The sequence below is a fragment of the Apostichopus japonicus genome, chromosome 22, assembly GCF_037975245.1.
Source record: "Apostichopus japonicus isolate 1M-3 chromosome 22, ASM3797524v1, whole genome shotgun sequence".
Lineage (NCBI taxonomy): Eukaryota > Metazoa > Echinodermata > Holothuroidea > Aspidochirotida > Stichopodidae > Apostichopus > Apostichopus japonicus.
The window spans coordinates 25881297-25901705 of record NC_092582.1 but is presented as its reverse complement, the minus strand read 5'-3'; the positions used below and the strand labels follow the sequence as shown (position 1 = coordinate 25901705).

Here is a 20409-nt window from a genome sequence, read left to right as displayed (position 1 = left end):
TAAAGTGTAAACCCTGCAGTATTCTATTATACCATCCATTGTGCACCTGTAATGTGTAAACCCTACAGTATTCTATTATACCATTCATTGTGCACCTGTAAAGTGTAAACCCTATAGTATTCTATTATACCATTCATTGTACACCTGTAAACCCTACAGTATTCTATTATACCATCCATTGTGCACCTGTAAAGTGTAAACCCTGCAGTATTCTATGACACCATGCGTTGTACACCTGTTAACCCTACAGTATTCTACCAGACCATCCAATGAGCATTGAAGTACACAATATAATACGAGGTATAAAGTATACATCATTATAACGTAAAAACAGGAAATTGGAGGCAAAAAAATGTTCTTAGAAACAAGATAATACAAAGCAGAATGAGTAGAATGAGATTTCCTCTTTCCCGTTGCTAGGCAATAAATCACAGTGAATGTCACCAGTTGATGGCTTATTTTCGATATCAGCTCTAAGTTCCGTTTCTTTATTGATTTCTTCTTGTGTTTATTTTATCATGATGCTACTGAAGTCAAACCCCGACAACCAGATTGTTCGTTAGGTTGGTAAGATAAACTTTCATTTGACCAAAATGAAGTGTAAAAGTCGAAAGTTCCTATTTTTTTTGTACACGTGCTTATTTCATGCAATTTAACACCGATGTGAAACAGTGTTTTACTGACGGAGTGTGATATGTCGTTCGATAAATTTAGTAATAATTTATATATCAAGCACTAAAATGATGATTCCGGGCACATTTGATTTGTGTGTGTGTGCGTGTGTGTGTAGGCCGTTAAAAATCACTGCTATACGTCTAGGTTGTAAATATCTACACCATATCTATCCTTTCGACATGGCAAACAAACTGTACTACCAAGCCTAACATATAAACTATTAAGGTTAGGCCAGCTCAATTTATTGCGGCAACATTTGTGAATAACAGATTGCGTTTCGTATAGAATCATTTAAGTAGTGAGAACATTACATCTCAAATTAAGGTTAGAAGTAAGGCAAGGTTACTATAGTACAATATTTTTTGTGTTGACTGAGTAATATATAGTGACACACACTTGACACATGTCTGGAAGGGGAGTGTATATTGTATTATCTAACAGAAGACTCAAGTTCCTCTTCGAATTGGACATGTATGAAAGCTAATATAGGATATGTGTTTGGTGATATCTTCTCGCAAGGATGTGCGCCTCAATTCAGTTGTGTGATGAAACTCATCGGAAACTACATAGACATGATAACACCTTTGGTGCAGGCCACGACGACAGGTTTCCTTAATTTGATTGATAGCCGTGACCAATGCCAGTGAAGTATAAATATCTAAACATAACCTATCCGTCTACATAGTCTAAATCACTAAGAAGTGTTGAACAGCGGTTTGATATATTTGACCAGTATATATAAAGTCATTTTGTATATGCCTGGACATTATTATTTCGTTACATAGCCGAGCCATATTTTATTTTGAAATTCGTATTTGATTTTTCATTTGTTCTTTATGTGTACATATATGTGTTTTTTTTATGTGTACATATATGTGTGTACATTTATAAAGTGTACATGTGTCAAAGTAATTAACTTGTAGAAGAGCGACATGGTTAGCCTACACCACACCGTCAGGGTTCATTGGATATGCATTATGTTGATGACAGTGATGTCAAGTTACTGATCTATCGCGTGATATGCTTAAATAGCCCAAATATGTAACTCACAACACACCCTACCACTTGTTAGTTGTGTCCCCACTAAGACATCTTCGTAGTAGTAACACCTCTGTGGTGACTCATTGTGCTGTCCCCAATATTGTGTCCTAACTTTAGTGTCCCGACCTAGTGTCCCTACTCTGGTGTCTAAACTGGGGTGTCTAAACTGTAGTGTTCACACTGCATTCCCCCCACATTTGTGTCCCCATCGCTGTGTCCACACTGTTGTCAAAGTGATACAGACATGGGCAAGTGCAATATTTGACCGATGTTTGATGCCCTCTACAGATATGTTCGCTTGCTCTACTGTCTAGATACAGCACATATCAATATCAATGGGGACAGTTTATCGTACACAATTAGTTATTTTTACACAGACTATTTTCCTAACCGGAGAAGCTTGAAAGCATTCTTTTTAATTGTTTTTAACTTGATCTTTGTTTAGCAAACTTGTTATGATTTTGCCTCGAGCTCTTATCTTCGTGGCAACGCGCCGCTTCGGTATTTGGTTTCGTGATGTTTCCGTATTCCCTAGGCACAGTATCAACGATACGTGTGGTGCTGTCTTCTGTGGTAGGTAAACTTATCATCCAGCGCTAGTTTGACGAACAAATTCCGCAACAAGAGTCTAAATTGCTCAGGCTCTCAAAGAGAAATTCAACGCTGAAATAAGGTCAAGAAACACCACTACTTAGACAGTCTCTTTAAAACTTACAATCATCCACTATACTGACTCTGCCAAATAATATAAATTATCATATTGTTTTACACGTGACATGTTCAGCGCCGTATGGACCGTTTCATGTCGAGACTAACGTACAATGTTCACTTGTTTTTGTCGTCCTACACGCTACATCTACCCTAGCAACAATATCTCTTAGCAGGACAATGTGTCTTTAATCGATTCCGATGACTCTTATTCGTTTACGACCTTCCGTCGTGGATAAAATATGTCAGTAATCTATGCCGTCTGTAAGGGTGTCTGCAACAGAGGTGAGGGGGGAGAGGGCAACAGTGGGGAACCCATACAGTGTGATCAATAGAGAGAGTTTCAACATGTTAGAATGTATAAACCCAGTTCTGCGAAACAAACTTTGTCAAGTCTGAAGATTATGTTATATTTTATTTTCACATATACTCACCCGATTTAGTCACCCGATCCCGTTTCCATGCATTACAAAGTAACAAATTAAAATGAATAATAATTATATTATAAATTGATTTATTATACAGGGCGCATGGACATAGGCGTACGAGGCAGGGGGCAGGGGGGGCAGACTGCCCCCCAAATTTCCAGAGGACAAGAAATTCGGGCAAAAGTCCTGAAAAATTCGGGCAGCCTAAGAGGAATTTTTCAAGACTTTTGCCCGAATCAAAGTTCTTGTCCTCTGGAAATATATATATATATATATATATATATATATATATATATATATATATACATATAAATATGCAGTAGCTTGCCCGAATCTTTTTCAAATTTTTCCCGACAATTCCATGATTTTCTTTATTTAGCATCAAGATGCCCGAATAATTCCGTGTAACACCACCGTAAGCCCAGTTCATCTGGGCTACCATGCTTTTTGCACGATCAATTTTTTTTCTAACTAGTCAATTGTATACCTGGACCAAGGGCGGCGGAACCGGGGGTCACAGGGGGCACGTGCCCCCCCCCCCCAATTTTCCTCAGGTTAAAAATGTGCCTTTTTTACATAAAAATTGAGGTGCCTCAAGTTAGCAAGAGGCCAGGGAACCAGAATGAACACTCGGGGAGGGCCGTTTCCGGCCATCTGAGGGGTTTGTAAAACCAAAAATTTTATAGTACGCTCCGCGCCAACCGATGGTGGCGCTCCGCTCAGATAGTCTTGCACACAACTTTGCAAATCCTGGCTAAACCCGTGACTTTTAATGAATTTCTGTGGGTCAAACTCAAAGCTATTTCGAATGGAAAAAATTTGTTAAGATATTAACAAGAAAAAAAAAACTCTAATTCGGAAGATTCCTACATTAGCAACTAGCATGATTTCACCTCATTTTGTCTCAAAAGAAAACTTCCTTGTTTCCCAATTTGCGCTTTGGAAATTGCAGTGCTAGTATGCATATTTTCCTTTGGGGGGGGGGGGGCGTTGATGGAGTGATGTGTATACACAAATAAGATAATACAATAAGAGTTATAAAGGGTACTAAATATACGGCTGCATCAGTCCAATCGAATTTCTGCAAAGTGCCCTTTGAGGTTGGTGCCCCCCAGATTAAAAGTGCTTCCGCCGCCCTTGACTGGACATCCCCAACATGAGTGTATATAAGAAACATTTTTCTTGTTCATGGATGGTGTGGGGGGGGGGGGGGGGGAGTGCCTACAAGCCTAGAAGTACAGGTTTATCATATTCTTTGTTATATTTTATACTTTTTTTGTGAGACAAATTGCAGTCTCACCGAGACAGCGACATTATCCCGCCTACGTGTCGTTGAACAATGTATGTTTTTCTGGAGGTAGCTGAGTACTGTGTTAAAATAATAAATAAGGTAACTAAATATATGGAGCTTTAAAAATATACTGTCCCATTTTTCCCCTTCAAAGTGATGTTACCATTTTTTCTTCTTCTAATTTACAAAATTTTTGGGGAAGTGTAAATTTCTAAAAGGTGAGATTATAAAGTAAAGAATGTTTAGATGCAACTTGCAAGGCCTCAGAAGTGCCGTTTCCGGCAATCTGAGAGGCATTGTTTGCCAAAAATTTTCTTGTACGCTACGCGCCAACCGATGGTGGCGCTCCGCTTAGATAGTGTCACGGGAACTTTCGGGCACAAAAAGTTCTGCCCCCCCAAACTGAAATGGTCCCGTACGCCTATGCGCATGGAACATTATCGTTAATTATTCAACACTGAAATATGGGCTTGACATTAGTAGTTTCTTTCAGTATGTATATTAGTACACATCTATTCCATATAGGCTATAAACAAAGACAATCGCCAGGAGTCGATGAATTGTTTATATTTTTTCATTCTTAATGTCATTTCTTATCCGCGGCTTTGTTCACATCTGTAAATAATGTAAACGCATATATAGCCAAGGCTTGCCAAGCTGAAACGAAACTTGACTCCTAACTTCACAAAAGCACGCGATACGCACACTAGAAGCGATGGCGTGTATTGTATATGGATGGCATGATGCTATACATGTATTGTAACAGTATGGTGCACTGTGATGTGACGTTATGGTGCTTGTAATGTGACGGTATGGTGCACTGTAATGTGACGGTATGGTGCACTGTAATGTGACGGTATGGTTGATAGTATTATATCGGTATCGTGCACTGTGATGTGACGGTATGGTGCTTGTAATGTGACGGTATGGTGCTTGTAATGTGACGGTATGGTGCACTGTAATGTGACGGTATGGTGCACTGTAATGTGACGGTATGGTGCACTGTGATGTGATGGTATGGTGCTTGTAATGTGACGGTATGGTGCACTGTAATGTGACGGTATGGTGCACTGTAATGTGACGGTATGGTGCACTGTAATGTGACGGTATGGTGCACTGTAATGTGACGGTATGGTGCACTGTAATGTGACGGTATGGTGCACTGTAATGTGACGGTATGGTTGATAGTATTATATCGGTATCGTGCACTGTGATGTGACGGTATGGTGCTTGTAATGTGACGGTATGGTGCTTGTAATGTGACGGTATGGTGCACTGTAATGTGACGGTATGGTGCACTGTAATGTGACGGTATGGTGCACTGTGATGTGATGGTATGGTGCTTGTAATGTGACGGTATGGTGCACTGTAATGTGACGGTATGGTGCACTGTAATGTGACGGTATGGTGCACTGTAATGTGACGGTATGGTGCACTGTGATGTGATGGTATGGTGCTTGTAATGTGACGGTATGGTGCACTGTAATGTGACGGTATGGTGCACTGTGATGTGACGGTATGGTGCACTGTAATGTGACGGTATGGTGCACTGTAATGTGACGGTATGGTGCACTGTAATGTGACGGTATGGTGCACTGTAATGTGACGGTATGGTGCACTGTAATGTGACGGTATGATGCACTGTAATGTGACGGTATGGTGCACTGTAATGTGACGGTATGGTGCACTGTAATGTGACGGTATGGTGCACTGTAATGTGACGGTATGGTGCACTGTAATGTGACGGTATGGTGCACTGTAATGTGACGGTATGGTGCACTGTAATGTGACGGTATGGTGCACTGTAATGTGACGGTATGGTGCACTGTAATGTGACGGTATGGTGCACTGTAATGTGACGGTATGGTGCACTGTAATGTGACGGTATGGTGCACTGTAATGTGATGGTATGGTGCACTGTAATGTGACGGTATGGTGCACTGTAATGTGACGGTATGGTGCACTGTAATGTGACGGTATGGTGCACTGTATTGTGACGGTATGGTGCACTGTATTGTAACAGTATGGTGCACTGTAATGTGACGGTATGGTGCACTTATTGTTTGTTTGTTCAACTATATTTCAACCATCAACGTAATCAAAATTTTACATAATTCAAGTGTATACATACAAAGTATATGGTTGTGGGGATCCTCGAAAAGTTCATAAGAACTTGTAAGTGAGGTATCCCCAAAATACAAACTGACAAAGTATAACAAAGGTACAAAATAGAGACCAAAAAAACAAAAAAACATGTGACGGTATGGTGTCCGGTATTGTGACGGTATGGTGTCCGGTATTGTGACGGTATGGTGTACTGTAATATGACGGTATGTCATAGTGCACTGTAGGATGATTGTATGGTGCACTGTGATGTTACGGTAAAGTGTTGGGATAGTGAGATGTGATATACGTGGAAGGTAAACTGTGTTCTGTTTGAACCATTGGATGTGCAACGCAATGCGGTAGTATCGTACATCATGTTGGTCCAAACTTGTCTATTAGCATACAGGGGTCCATTATAGAGTTGTATTATGCTATCATGTTTGTAATTAGTTGATACTTTTTTGGTATACAGTTGGTCATTCTCAACCTCTGACATTGTTAAAGGGAGGAGGGGTCATCTGCATCCACCATCACCGCAGGTACGGTCCTGCGCATGCCCAGTAGATCATCTGTATTGCGAACAGTGAATGCCTATATCATACTGGTTGGCAGGTGAAACGGCTTCAGTTGGGAAGAAGGTATGTAGAACACGGACATGTCACAAAATATGTATTGTCGTTCTTCAACTGATTCTGTAAACTTTGAAACTGTGTTGGTCAAATTCATCTTTCCTGTATATGTCATTAATCATAAACAAAGTACACATTTCAAGATGCAGGGTAGAGTGCTTTTTTGTATAACCTGTAATTTACCTGGAAAACTAAGTTAATGTCTCAATATCTGTTTAACGATCCGCGCATGAATGCGTTAACTAATGAACCTTTCGGGAAACAATGTATTAAGGTTAGTTAGTGCCCATAACATTATCTTGGCCGATGCACTCTTTACACAAGTTTGGGTAATATACCCTTATTGACAGTTATACAAAGCCAGTTTTCACATGCACACCAGTAGAACCACCAACACAGACGAGCGACCAATTATTATGGAGGATCATAAATCCAATAAATTAGGTCACACTGCACAGTTTGATAATCATTTCTGTAGAAATGAATCATTTGAATAGTTCACATATGAACGAATATCTCGTATTTAGCCAGCTATATCATATACACTATACCCATGTCAGATGTATTATAGAGCGGAAGTGAGGATATGTTGCCTTGGTAAAATTAGGTTACTTCCTCTATACATCTTAAACACTTGAACAGAGACTGCGAAGAACATGTGGAAAACATATAGTACGGAAACTGCGTCTCTCGATGCGTTGAAGGTGTGACCTCTGGCATTTAGCCTCCGAACTACATGTGTTTTACACATGCTGGAAGTATAAGTTTGAACGATATCAACAGTGTGTTATATCTGAAAAGAAGGTGCAGATTTATTAGATCAATATGAACTGAATAATCAATACGAATATATATATATATATATATATATATATATATATATATATATATAGATATAATTGAAAACGTAATGAGTTGGAAAATCCAGAACAGTGTAAAAACTTCCAGCCTCCACCGGGATTCGAACCCGGGCCTCCCGTGTTATATGCGGACCCTCTAACCACTAGGCTATGGACGGTAATTGTATGTCCAGAGGTTCGAGACCGGTAAGGAAGGTCATAATTCCACTGTAGGCGTTTGTCACCTGTATCGAACAATACTAGTTCTGTTTTGGTGACATATTTTGCCTTACTCTAGAGATCAAACATGATGCTAACCAACTCGAAGTCATTTGTGATTCCCTAAAGCCGCTTCTCGAAAGAGATACTTTGAACAGAATTTTGTTAATGAAATGGAGGTAAACGACAAAGGCAAATGAATATATATAATTGAAAACGTTATAACATTATTTCTATTTTTACCAACTTGAACTAAGAACTAAAACAGCTTTTCTTTCCCGCCCAAAGTTATGGTTTCCCTATATTAAAAATCGCTGTAAATTATGTATATATTTCTAAACTAAATCATCAAACAATAATAACCGTCCTTGGAGTGCAGAAAGCACAAACCACGCCTTATGCAACCTTCTATATAAATTTACATAGTATATACAACGCTGTAGTGTGTTTGCATATATATCAATGTCATAAATGTATGGTGAATATGCTTGTAAGCATGTTAACTCATCCAGAAATTATTTTTGCAATTTCATGAAAGGTCCTTTCTTAATTAAGATGTATGAATTATACAAGCCACTGTTTAGACTATAGCCTGTATGTGCATGGTCTTCAGAATTTTGTGACAAGACTCCTTGTGGTTTACGTTGTTTGTGAAACATGTCTTCGGTTAATTCCCAAATGTGTAGTTTTGTCCTAGATAATAGATTTGTGGGTAAACAGCAGTTAATGTGTATGTGAAACCCTTAATATAGCCTCACACTGTACGTATATGGGTTATTATGACGAGTTATTATCTAATATCAGAGGATAAACTGTTCTTGGTTTCTAACTTTTCATAAATCCCTGATTTTTCCCGCTCCTCCCTGGCTCTCTCGTTTAATAACACAATTTATCTACCACTTAATGTGTAGGCTAGACTAAAATGCGCCATAGGTGTGCGTAGGGTGAGTAAGATGGGGGGGGGGGGGGTGTAGAGGGAGGGGTATATACACACCATGGAGTCCTGACGGTTGGGCTTACCATGCGATCTTACTTATTGATATTGATATAGTTCATGCGTACACATGTTTGATAAATTGATTGGTCGTACCCAGGCATATATTCATGAAATATTCATTGTTTTACAGGAAATTTGCCTTGCTCGTGTAATTCACCGTAACATGTTGACATGGTTACAACCTTCGATTGTGTTCTTCGATATCAGCAACATCAGTAAATTATTCATTTATTTTGCCTGACAAAGTCTTTTCTTGCCCAATATGTATTGTAGAGAGAATAGTCAACGTATAAAGCAGAGAGAAACCTGGCCTGATAGAAATGTATTTGATGAATGACTAAAAAACACAGCTAGTAACGTTTCCGTTCAATCATAGTTTATTGACCCTTGTTATAGTTACGAGGATGCTTGAGCAAGTCTAAATTTGACAACACCGAGCCACGATATTATATCACAATTATTGTAACTTATACATAAGTGAAGGGTGCATCCAATCGAAATGCGTTTTCAAAGGACGAAAGGAACGCATTGCATATAGCTTGAACAAACAAGACCATTTTCTACATGGACAATTGGGAGCGAAGATGCAGACCATCGGGGGTTCAATTTGCAATATTTATTAATTTTTTCCTCCTTTCATCTTGAAATTACGAAAACAAAAGGTAACCATCCGATACGGTGTTACATTTCTGATTGGCCTGAAAGTTAAAGTTTACCTTCTCAAAATCGGACTTGTCGGTTAATATAGTCCTCCCACTAAGCTTCCCGTCCATGCTTGGTGGGAGAGTATAGTCCTCCCATTACCTCTTCCCGCCCATGCTTGGTGGGTAAGTATAGCCCTCCTACTACACCTATTCCCGCCCATGCCTGGTGGATTAGCATAGTCATCCCTCTACCACTTCCCCAACTATGCTCTGTTTGTACACATTTAATTGGTATCACCCTGATCCATACGGCCTACGTTAGTGACCCACCTTTATCTTCTGGTAACTGCATGCTTGACGTTGCACTATTTTGACAATATTCTATCGGAGATTAACCAGTTAGATCGACGATATTCTATAGAAGATTAACTAGTTAGATCATTAATATTCTATAGGAGATTAATCAATTAGATCATCAATTTTCTATCGGAGATTGATCAATTAGATCATTAATATTCTATAGGAAATTTAATCAATAAGATCATCAATATTCTATTGAGATTAACCAGTTAGATCATCAATATTATATAAGCGATTAATCAATTAGATACTGTAATCAGTTTATCGCTTCTTTCGTAAAGTTAAAGGTCAACACAATGCAGTTGGTGTTTGCGGTCAATTGGACGAGTTTCCAATCCCTGTGCATGATATAAAAAGCACCAGAATCCATCTTCTTTGCTGCATGGGGGCATCTGCACTGGAGCTGTTAGTATAAGCAGTTCTACCAATGTATACTACAGTATAGCGTTAACGTTAGGCCGGTTACAATGGGATTATTGCATGCCAACTTGCAGAAACACAAAACTTCGCTAATCCAGTAGTACTATAAATACTGTATTTCCATGTATATAGCGGATTTCAAGTGTATATATATTTATGTATATATATAAATATATATATATATATATATATTTATATATATATATATGTATATATATATTTCTTCCTCCCACGTATTAATTTAATTCATCTCGTCTTTACAACCAGTTGAGCTTGAACAAAAATAACCAACTTATATAGATACGAAGCTTTTGTGTACGATTGAGACTAAACGACATTAAGGAATAAGTAAGGCTATACCCTCACGCCTATATCTGCTTTCCGACGTGCAAAACAAGCACTTAACCAGATTATTGTGGTATAAAGTTATATGCCGGAGGAAAACTGGCACCAATGTCTTTTGTTATGTTATGTTTTGTTTCATTTTGCACGAAATATGTGTCAAGGTAATGTCAGGTAACGTTCTATCAATGGTTTTATATAGTTTAGTAAGTATAACAACACATATGTACGTCTGCCTAGTAAAGACGTTTCTCCGGCATATTTACTATATAGCCTCAATTTAACATTCAGATATAGCCTCAATACAATATATAAATAATACTTACTACAGCCGCAATACAATATTCAGATACTATTTACTATAGCCTCAATACAATATACAAATAATACTTACTATAGCCGTAATGCAATATACAAATAATATTTACTATAGCCTCTATACAATATAATTGTAAATTCATCTGTTGATCGGTTGGAAATATCAATTAAAGAGAACTGTGAGACAAGGGGTCACGGGGGAGGGTGGGTTCGTGGAAACGATCCCCAGCAGGCCACCACCATATCCGGTGTTATGACAGGAGAGAAATTAATTTTCCTTTTTTTTATTGCAATTCCGCTTGGACGTCTTCGTTTAGTCTGTATGTGAATAGTATGAAAGCTTTGATTATGAAGAGCACCTCACCAACCAATCACACCCCTCCCCTCCCACCTCACGTCAATTTTTCTCTGGGCCCCTCCCCATCCATGTTAATCCCTTTATGACAGTAATTGAAAAGTTCTGTTTTGCTGTCCTAGATTTGCGAAGAGAACAAATCTACGTTTCTTGCTCAAAGAGAAACACTGTACAGTCTACATTAGAAAATTAAGCTGTTTACCAGTAACTCTGTCATATTTATAACGTAACCTTTAAGCCTACTATACTAACCTAACACAACCTTATGTTCCGCTATGAGTATAACCTTTCCACCAGTCGTTAAAATAACTGGATAACTTGGCGGCAGCCATGTTGGTTATTTCAAGGGCACATAACGAGAGTACATTATGATCTGGTAATTCGTTTGTGGTGGAATTGGATTGGAATTACGAACAAGATTGATGGTCACTACGCTTGTTACTGATGGTGTCAAAAAACTTCTATACTTAAAGGAGTACGTGGAATAATAATAAGAAATAAAAACACTGTTCAACTGCTTTTGCGAACTTTTCCTTATTATTATGGACCGTACTAGATTAACCATCCTTTTGCCCTTGTCCGGTTTATATATATACAAATATATAAATACACATACACACATCCTTGATTAGGACTCCTTTCTTGAGGAACTGTTTAAAAATCACAAATTAAATTTCTGCAAATTTCTCAAGATCGGTAAACACTTCCAACAAGTATGGCTTTGTTTTCTCCATTTCAATCCTGATTCAGGTTATCTTTATTTTACTTCGTGGAACGCTCCTTTAAGTATTGCCTATAAGGCAATGCATATTATGCATTTTAAATTTACAACAAATGGCGCCCAATTCTAACCCTATTACAGAGTACAGACTGCGCGCGTTCCTGAGCTTATCATTAAATAATTCATTCTCAGATGGTTTTACCTCTCAGAGGTGAATAACACATGCAGATTCAGATGATCTATGGGATTTGTACAGAATTGTGGTGTTAATTATGGTTCGATCAGTAACCACGACAGCAGATGGCATATAGGAGTTAATTATATCTCACCTTCCGACAATTAAATAGGACATATTGAGATGAGAAGTGATGGTAAATCTGTGATGTGGGCGGTAAGGAGTGTAGAGGGAGTTATACCTTCATTTCGAAAATGCAATAGCCAAAAAGATAGTAGTCCTGAAAATCACAAGTTCACTTTAGGCTATAAATGGTACAATCACGTATTCTATAGGAATATTGCAACTGTCCTTTAACCAACCTGTGACATCTATAGTATTTTAGCCCCGATAATTATATGCAAAGTAGGTTAGGCTTATAGTGCAACCACTATGACAGTACAGTGACATTTGGTGTCGTTGAGATCCAGAGCGGGTCCGAATGTTCCACATCTTAAAAAAATCTCTTGAAAATATTATGAAAATATGAATACATTATTCATCGTCGGGCGCCCTAGTTGATCCGGGCCTCGGGACTGTACCCCCCCCCTCCCCCTCAACCCATCAACCCCCTCACTCTCGCCATGCCTGATAAGGGGTTGTTGTTTGTTTTGATCAACATTTTGTGGCAGTACATAAATTGCAAAAAAGATTGATTTCTGTCAAAGCGTTTGAATAAACAATGTTACATGTACAGTAACCGTTATTGATGTTTCATTTTGCTAAGGTGGATAAACAATTACCATCTTGGCAACTGCTGTACTGCAATTATCTTTAGGTTTATGAATTTCAATAAAACATACAGAAGTATAAAAACAAGAAGTTATATATCGTCTAAACACTTTCTCATAAAAGAAACGAATTAAGGAAATGCGAAAAAATGAGTAAAGATGAGGTATAAGTGAATACATACTGACAAACAGATAGACAGACATACCAAAGAACACATTAGGTAAATAATGAACACAAAAACGTCGGAACCAAGGCCTCAAGTCATTCGATTGTTATATATAGAAATTGAAAAAAAAAGACAGCCTCGATGCAGTTAATTTACCATATCGAGACTTATTTTACAAGATCTATATTTTGTATTGAAAACACACCAGACTGTTATTTACTGGGTAAATATTATTTTAACCTTTAGCTAATGGTCCTTGTATTGCGAATCAGCCAGAATCACGAATAAGCATTCATTAATGACAAAAAAAGTGATGATGCACTTTTTTTTGTTTTTGTTTCTTTGATCGTTTTGTGTGTGTGTGAACTTACATTTCTATTCAAAGTGTTGTTAATATGTTACTATATATATATATATATATATATATATATATATATATATATATATGTATGTATATATATAGATTTATATAGATATACCTCATACACGTCATTTACCATTTCCTAATCTGAGACGAGGTTCCAGTCGATAACAGCTCTCTGGATAATTGCAAATCACATGCTAAGAAAAATAGTCCCGACCTAATAATGACGTCAGAAACGTGGATATATTTTAGGAAAGAGGAAAACGATGAACTTACCATTGTTATGATGACGAACCAAGATTTCCTGCCTACCGAGCTGATTACTCTGTATATTATCCTTTTCTAGGAATGTGATATTTCATGCTGGTGTCTTCTTGTTTTGTGCTAGGATTTATATAGTACAATCTCCCTGAGACAGAATATGACATGTCATGAAATACCGGTATGGTTTGTTAAACGACACCCGAATTTGATATGAACTTGAAAATGATTGGCCTGGGTCGAATTCAGCCGTGAAGATCTTGCCTTTTGATGTAAACAGCGTGATGTTTATGTTCGCAGCAGTGTGAGTTTATACTGTGATGAGTGAACATAGGCGTATATATGCATAACGTATATTGTATCAACCAGATCTCCTTGCAAATTTGTCGAATTGAAATCTTATAGCAACAATTAAATATTTGACACACCGTGATCCCCTACCCCCTCCCACTTCCCATTCCCTTCGTATACATACATAGACTCGAGTGCTACCCTGGGGCAATGACCAATCCCCCTGCCATGTTATTCCTTTGAAACAATGAAACTGGAATTGATAAACGAATGCTACATTGATGCAATGTTGTTATATACACGCAACTCCCCCAACCCCTCCTCTTTCTACTGATACAGCAGTAACGCAACTACCTTCGTCGCCTTGTTTCGTAAAGCAATCACTCAACTCCGTTCCATTCAAGTTGTTGGTTTTCTTTTTATACCATGCACCCCCTCCCCCCCCCCACCCACACTCGAATACACGTGCCGTCCTCTATACCTTTGCCCTCTCCTAGCCCTTGCCAGCCTCTTTACCTCCTCTCCTCCGTATCTCCCCTCCACCATTGCCCTTCCTTACTTCCCCCCCTATATACAATACGGATACGGAAACAATAAACTTAATCTGTAGTATGAGTGCGTCAATGTATTCCCTATGACGTGAATGTTAGTTATATCCGACGAAGAGGAGGAAACAGTGAATGGATTGCGTATTGGTATTATGCATGACTGCATTCTGATACCCAATTTTACAAATGCCTGTAGGTGCTTATCAAAGGGCATGTATGTATAGGGTGTACCATGGACGTCACTACTATATATATACTCTTCCAGGAAACACCCGCTAAATGTAGGAGTAGGACCGAATATTAGGTCTTTATAAGGATGTCTTCACAGATATTGACCCCAAAAGTGCATTGTTGGTGAAGCGGCGTTCCAAATAAGGTTATAAATTGAACGTTGGTATAAAGTATATACGTCCGTGGGTGTGACGATCGATAGCAATACTATACGAGTTAAATCACTGAGTAAAATTGGTCAAGGTCACGACCCTACCGCACGTGTGATTAAAGGACCAGTATATAGCTGTGATGCCCTCGGGATCGGGTAGCTATATGGCCCTATCGCACATTTGATTAAGGAACCAGTATATAGCTGTGATGCCCTCGGGATCGGGCAGCTATATGGCCCTACCGCACATTTAATTAAAGAACCAGTATATAGCTGTGATGCCCTCGGGATCGGGCAGCTATATGGCGGTCATAGCTTCTTCTCCAAGGCTTCATAGATGGTGACGTCAGCTGCTTTGTGACGCTTTAAATGTTAACCTTAACCCATTGGTTTATAAACTCTATCCAAACCAGTAGGCCTACCCATGACGCCATTCGGCACCATTTGTCCTTGGTATTGTAAACGTGTCCTATTGGCGTTTGGAAATCTTTTCTTTCTCCATTGAGTTTTGTCTGATGGTCTGTGATTTAGACTTCATTAATGAACTTCTCAAAGTGTTGTCGAAGCAACTGGACTGATAAACAGTGTGTTTTAACATACTTTTACAAGTCCTTAAATTTAGTGACGTCACCCTCTGATATCATATGTTAAGTCATTTCGTCCGACGTATAAGGCCAAAGCATGCGCACTTTATTCTGAACATCACGTGACATACCATTAGATGACGTCGCGAAAGATGGAGAATGTCAGTATAATACCTTTTTGTGAGTTTTAATGAGCCATGTATACATTTATATATGGTGCAGTTGGCGGGTGAGCCATATCTAAAAATAACAGAACCGCAGACAAACCACACGACTGTACGTGACCGCCATATGAAAGCACCATTTATAACGTCGTTTTGACGAACCGGGACGGGAGGGGGGGGGGGTGCCCACCCTTTCTCCTCACATGAACCATTTCTTCACCTTAGCCTACCTTATCACTAAGGTCAGACAGCGTTAGTGCAGTCGATTAGTTTTTTTTATTTTTTTATTCTTAATTAATTTCGGAAGTTTTGTCGAATGACTTTTATGGCCCCCATAATCTGCTTTGTTGATAAACATGTCACATTCCATCTTCCCTTTGATAATTAACGTCATCCTGCTCAACCATTTTGAAACATCAAACTAATACCAAAATGTTTAACATAATTATAGTCATGGTTAAGTCTGTTGTTATACCACTGCTACCTGTGTGGAAACAGGAATGGTGGTTTGAGCCAAGCTTCAAGAATCACTCTCATACAGAAACATACGTAATCGTGGTTGAAAAACACATTTATCTTTATCTGTATTCTTACAACAAACAAGTTGAGAAATATGTGAAAAGTGAAGTTCACTCGAGATATCATAACTGTTAGGAACTATAAAATAACCGAAGAAAATTGGTTGAATTTCTTTCTCAACGTTTCTCAAACGAACGATATTTGGTATAATTATGGCAAATAATATCCCGTTTTCTCTCTTGATTTCATTAATAATGACATGAGAACTACCAACATTTGTTGATTTGGGAATCAAAAGGTGAACCGTTTTGAAAAGTAACCTATAATATATGCATGGAGTAAAAATGCCCAGACAAGTTCAACAGACTTAACTGGCGAATTGTTTTCACAGACGAGACGTGACTCATATATAGATTAACCCGTCATTGTAGTATTTTCAAGAAATGACTCATTTTCTCGTTCAGATCAATCAAATATTAAAGGTTACTGCCCCAAAACCATACTTTTTGGCCTTTATCATTTCCCCCATCATCTTGTTTTCCAACATGTTGCAGTTTTACGTAGGAATTTAGGAGTCTCCAAACCGTTACGGAGGTTCGCCATAAATTTTGAAGAAATAACAAAAAATATAAAAATATGCTGATATTTGTGGGGAGCAAAAAGTGGAAAGTTTTGAACATAAATGATTTCAAAAGTTACAACATATAACACCATTTTGCAACTAAAAGCACCCGTAATCATATAAAGATTTAGTCTCAAATGTGAGGGGGTACCTCTTCCCCCGTAGGTCCCCGTAGGTGCAATCGTAGGTGCAATCGTTGGGTCTCCAAGATTATCAAGGTGGAAATTGGGGTCATCAAGCAAACACGTGGGAATACCAGGCCGTATGTAATATCTGCAGTACACAAATCTTGTCATATCGGCATTATAGTTTATATTATAAAACTTGAATATTTGCGAATGAAAAAATTAAGCATCAGCATATTAAAATTCGTGGGACACAAAAATAAATCCGTTGACAATTAAAGTTTGAATGATTAGTGATTAACCTACTAAGCAGCAACCAATTTTTGGTTCCGATTCTTTGCATCCATCGGAACCTACATGTAGTCAAGTTGCTGTATGTGTGCGTGAGTATGTGTGTGTTTGTGACGCCCTAGTGTATAAACACTGTATCTTAATAAGGAAATGTGTCACTGATGTCTTATTGTTTTTAGTGGGACTACGTGCATATTCACGAGTGGGCGGAGCTTAACGTAAAATTCTTAAAATATCAAGATCTCTTCAACCGTATATCCGATTTAGTTCACACTTGGTATGGTGATGTAACTACATAGTAAGAAGCCTACATGTTCTTTGCAACCGTGAACAATTTGACCTCATTAATATTCATGAGTGGATGGGGCTTAATGGGAAATCTTCAAAACGTCTTGTAAACACGATATCTCAACAAACACAAGTTGAATCAATGTCATAGTGGGGAAGGGTCTGTAGGTGGGGTAATACCGTATATTCCCCGACCAATAAGTTGGTCGATCATAAACCATAATTTAAACACAAGAAATTACTTGAACTATAAATTTACTTCATAACTAGCAGAATATAACAAAAACTTTGCATCTAATTACTTCTATTCATACCAACATTTTCCCGTTTTAACAACAGCTTGACCTCATTAAGTTAAAACATGGTCTGAAATATTGAAGGAGAAGTCAGATTACATTATTATTTGAGTAATGCTCGGTCGGGTTGATGAACGTGTATAGGACTCCGACTCATACTAGAGACCCAAAAATATTTTTTTTCTAATCTAAATAAAATTTATTTATCAAAGTAGATTTTATAGTATAATTTCATAAAATATCTTTGTTATTGAGATCAGAATGTCATTTCAATGTGGTTCAATGTCTTGTTTATATATTCATCAATTTTCAATTCCAATAATGTAGCAAACATTTAAAGAAAAAACTCATTATAGCATGAACAATATCTAACGGATCTTGGCGACGAACTGTTGAGAAATGTATAGTCTTCATTAACGTCTCTTTGATTAACCATTAATTAATTAAAACAAATGTGCAGGTGTGTGTCGTAGTCTGGTCAAGTTCAATCTTATTGTGATTATTGCTCGGTAAATTGAGATTTGCTGAACTTGCACTGTATAGTCACGCAGAGAAAGGCCACTGTATACTTGATTAGAGCGTGGCTGAAATAATTCAAGTGGACACGATGGCCCTTTAAGATCAGGTCAACACAGTAATCCAACACTGCTGAAATCACACACAGAGAATGGACAGTGCAGCTGGTCTATACTGCGACGTGTCAGTGATAACAAACGGGTACCAACAACAATCTCAAAAAATTGTTTGTTTTCTTTGAAGTTTTGCAGAGACCATTTCCTACGCTGAAGTACAAAAAAATTCCACAAAATTATAATATTACTATATTGATGTAAACGTTGACGTCAGGCAAACATGTACTTGTCTGGGGTATATTGGCCGACCGGTATATAGTTGCATACCGGTACATGTACTCAAGGCCAAGTCACTTGAAAATTGGTTGTCTGTAAACATAGCCTTTAGTTAAAAATCTTTTCATAGGTTATGATTATTTATTCGCCTTTGCACTTTAGCTTCGAACTATATGCTCTTAATTGTTGGTTAAGTAAATGACAGTTTACTCCAAACCCGGTTTTGTGTCAACGGAACGTTTTCTGGTTCTAGTGCATTATGTATACAGAAGGCCACACGTCTGTACAACTCAACTCATGGGCACCACGGTAGTATATACCTACCTACATGGAGCAACTGCATGCATAAGTGCGAAAGTAACAACGACTGAAGCAGTCTTTCCCTGACGTCAATATATATATATTACGGTGGTTATTAAAATATATATTCAGCTATTTATATTTCTCTGTGGAAGCGAATGGCATTTGTACATAGCATTGCCAATCATTTGTAGATAGAGGAAGCGTTAGAAAGGTTATTTTTTTGTAAAGAATTCATAAATATATATTGAAGAAAACATTTCTGGAATAATCAGTTCATATGTAAATTAAGTTTTTCATTTTGGAATGGCTCTGCTTTGCTTATATACAGAGGCAAAATAAATACGTGTTGAATTGGTTATCTGAATGAAGGTAAGTTAAGAAAAATCTTTCCATCTTTCAATAGGCCTATGTGTGAAATGCTGGCTGGTAAAATATGTCAGATTCAGTCAGTCAGTTTTGTGACTCGGGTTAGCCTACATTATTTGGCGTTTAACTTTCAGGGGCTGGTGATACCAAAGTCTGAGCCCCGAAGGTAGGATGATTTCCCAGTAAATATAGGGGCCTTTACTAACCATATTAAGATCGCAACAACAGGGTCATGACCTCCAATTAGATAGCATTTCAAAAGTGTGGGGGACAAAGGGCTTAAATATACTGCTATACCTATGAAATCTATTTCGGGAATGAGATATTCCAATGTCTACACTTCTGAAACTTTGTGTGAGATTTTTTATTGAGGGTGGGCCAACGTCCCCCCCCCCTCCCCGCCCGGCTACGCGCTTGCTGATAACCCTGTGTGATTTGTTCTCATTCTGTTTACAGTACGTAAGTGTATATCGTTCACATATTACCTACAAATGCCTACATGTATTTCTTTATAATTGGATGATTCAATTTGTCAATAAATTTTGTTATTTGCCGAAACAAATTTAGAATTTGGATAAACTTTAAAAATCATAAATGCTATAGCGATGTAATTTTGACAATGGGGTTCAGTTTTTCGCTCTTTCGATGATTTGTTTTTCTCTGAAGTTCTCATTTAGGTCTGGACTTGTCTTTCAACAGTACAGTTTAAGCTATCTCATTGTCTATGATTTACTATAATTATGATTGAAATATATTTATATATTAAGCTCAGTTTCTTCGACTTATAAACTTCATTTATTCAGCCATTACAAAACTGTCTGTCCAACGCCATATTCCATCCGTTTCATTATACATCGGCTCAAATATGTAGTCGTTAGAAACAATATTTCGTTTAAACCTATTCTAGCGACTGATCAGTCTGTGTGAATTCACACGTACAATGATGAAATAA

The 20409-nt window shown here is 38.0% G+C and overlaps 1 protein-coding gene across 7 annotated transcripts in view; it reads left to right on the top strand.

The window, feature by feature from the left end:
* The window catches only part of LOC139963692 (fibroblast growth factor receptor-like), a 55821-nt gene that overhangs the window by 19428 nt on the left and 15984 nt on the right, over positions 1-20409 (top strand). For 3 of the 7 annotated variants that reach the window (XM_071964736.1, XM_071964737.1, XM_071964735.1), the window contains exons 2-3: positions 6722-6887; positions 9064-9148. The exons of 1 other annotated variant lie outside the window; for it this stretch is intronic. In XM_071964736.1, the coding sequence (XP_071820837.1) occupies positions 6837-6887; positions 9064-9148 (136 nt within the window). In that variant the 5' untranslated portion in view covers positions 6722-6836. Of the gene's footprint in view, positions 1-6721; positions 6888-9063; positions 9149-19260; positions 19461-20409 lie in introns of those variants that run through there. 3 more of the 7 variants (XM_071964739.1, XM_071964742.1, XM_071964741.1) reach the window with 3 other exon arrangements.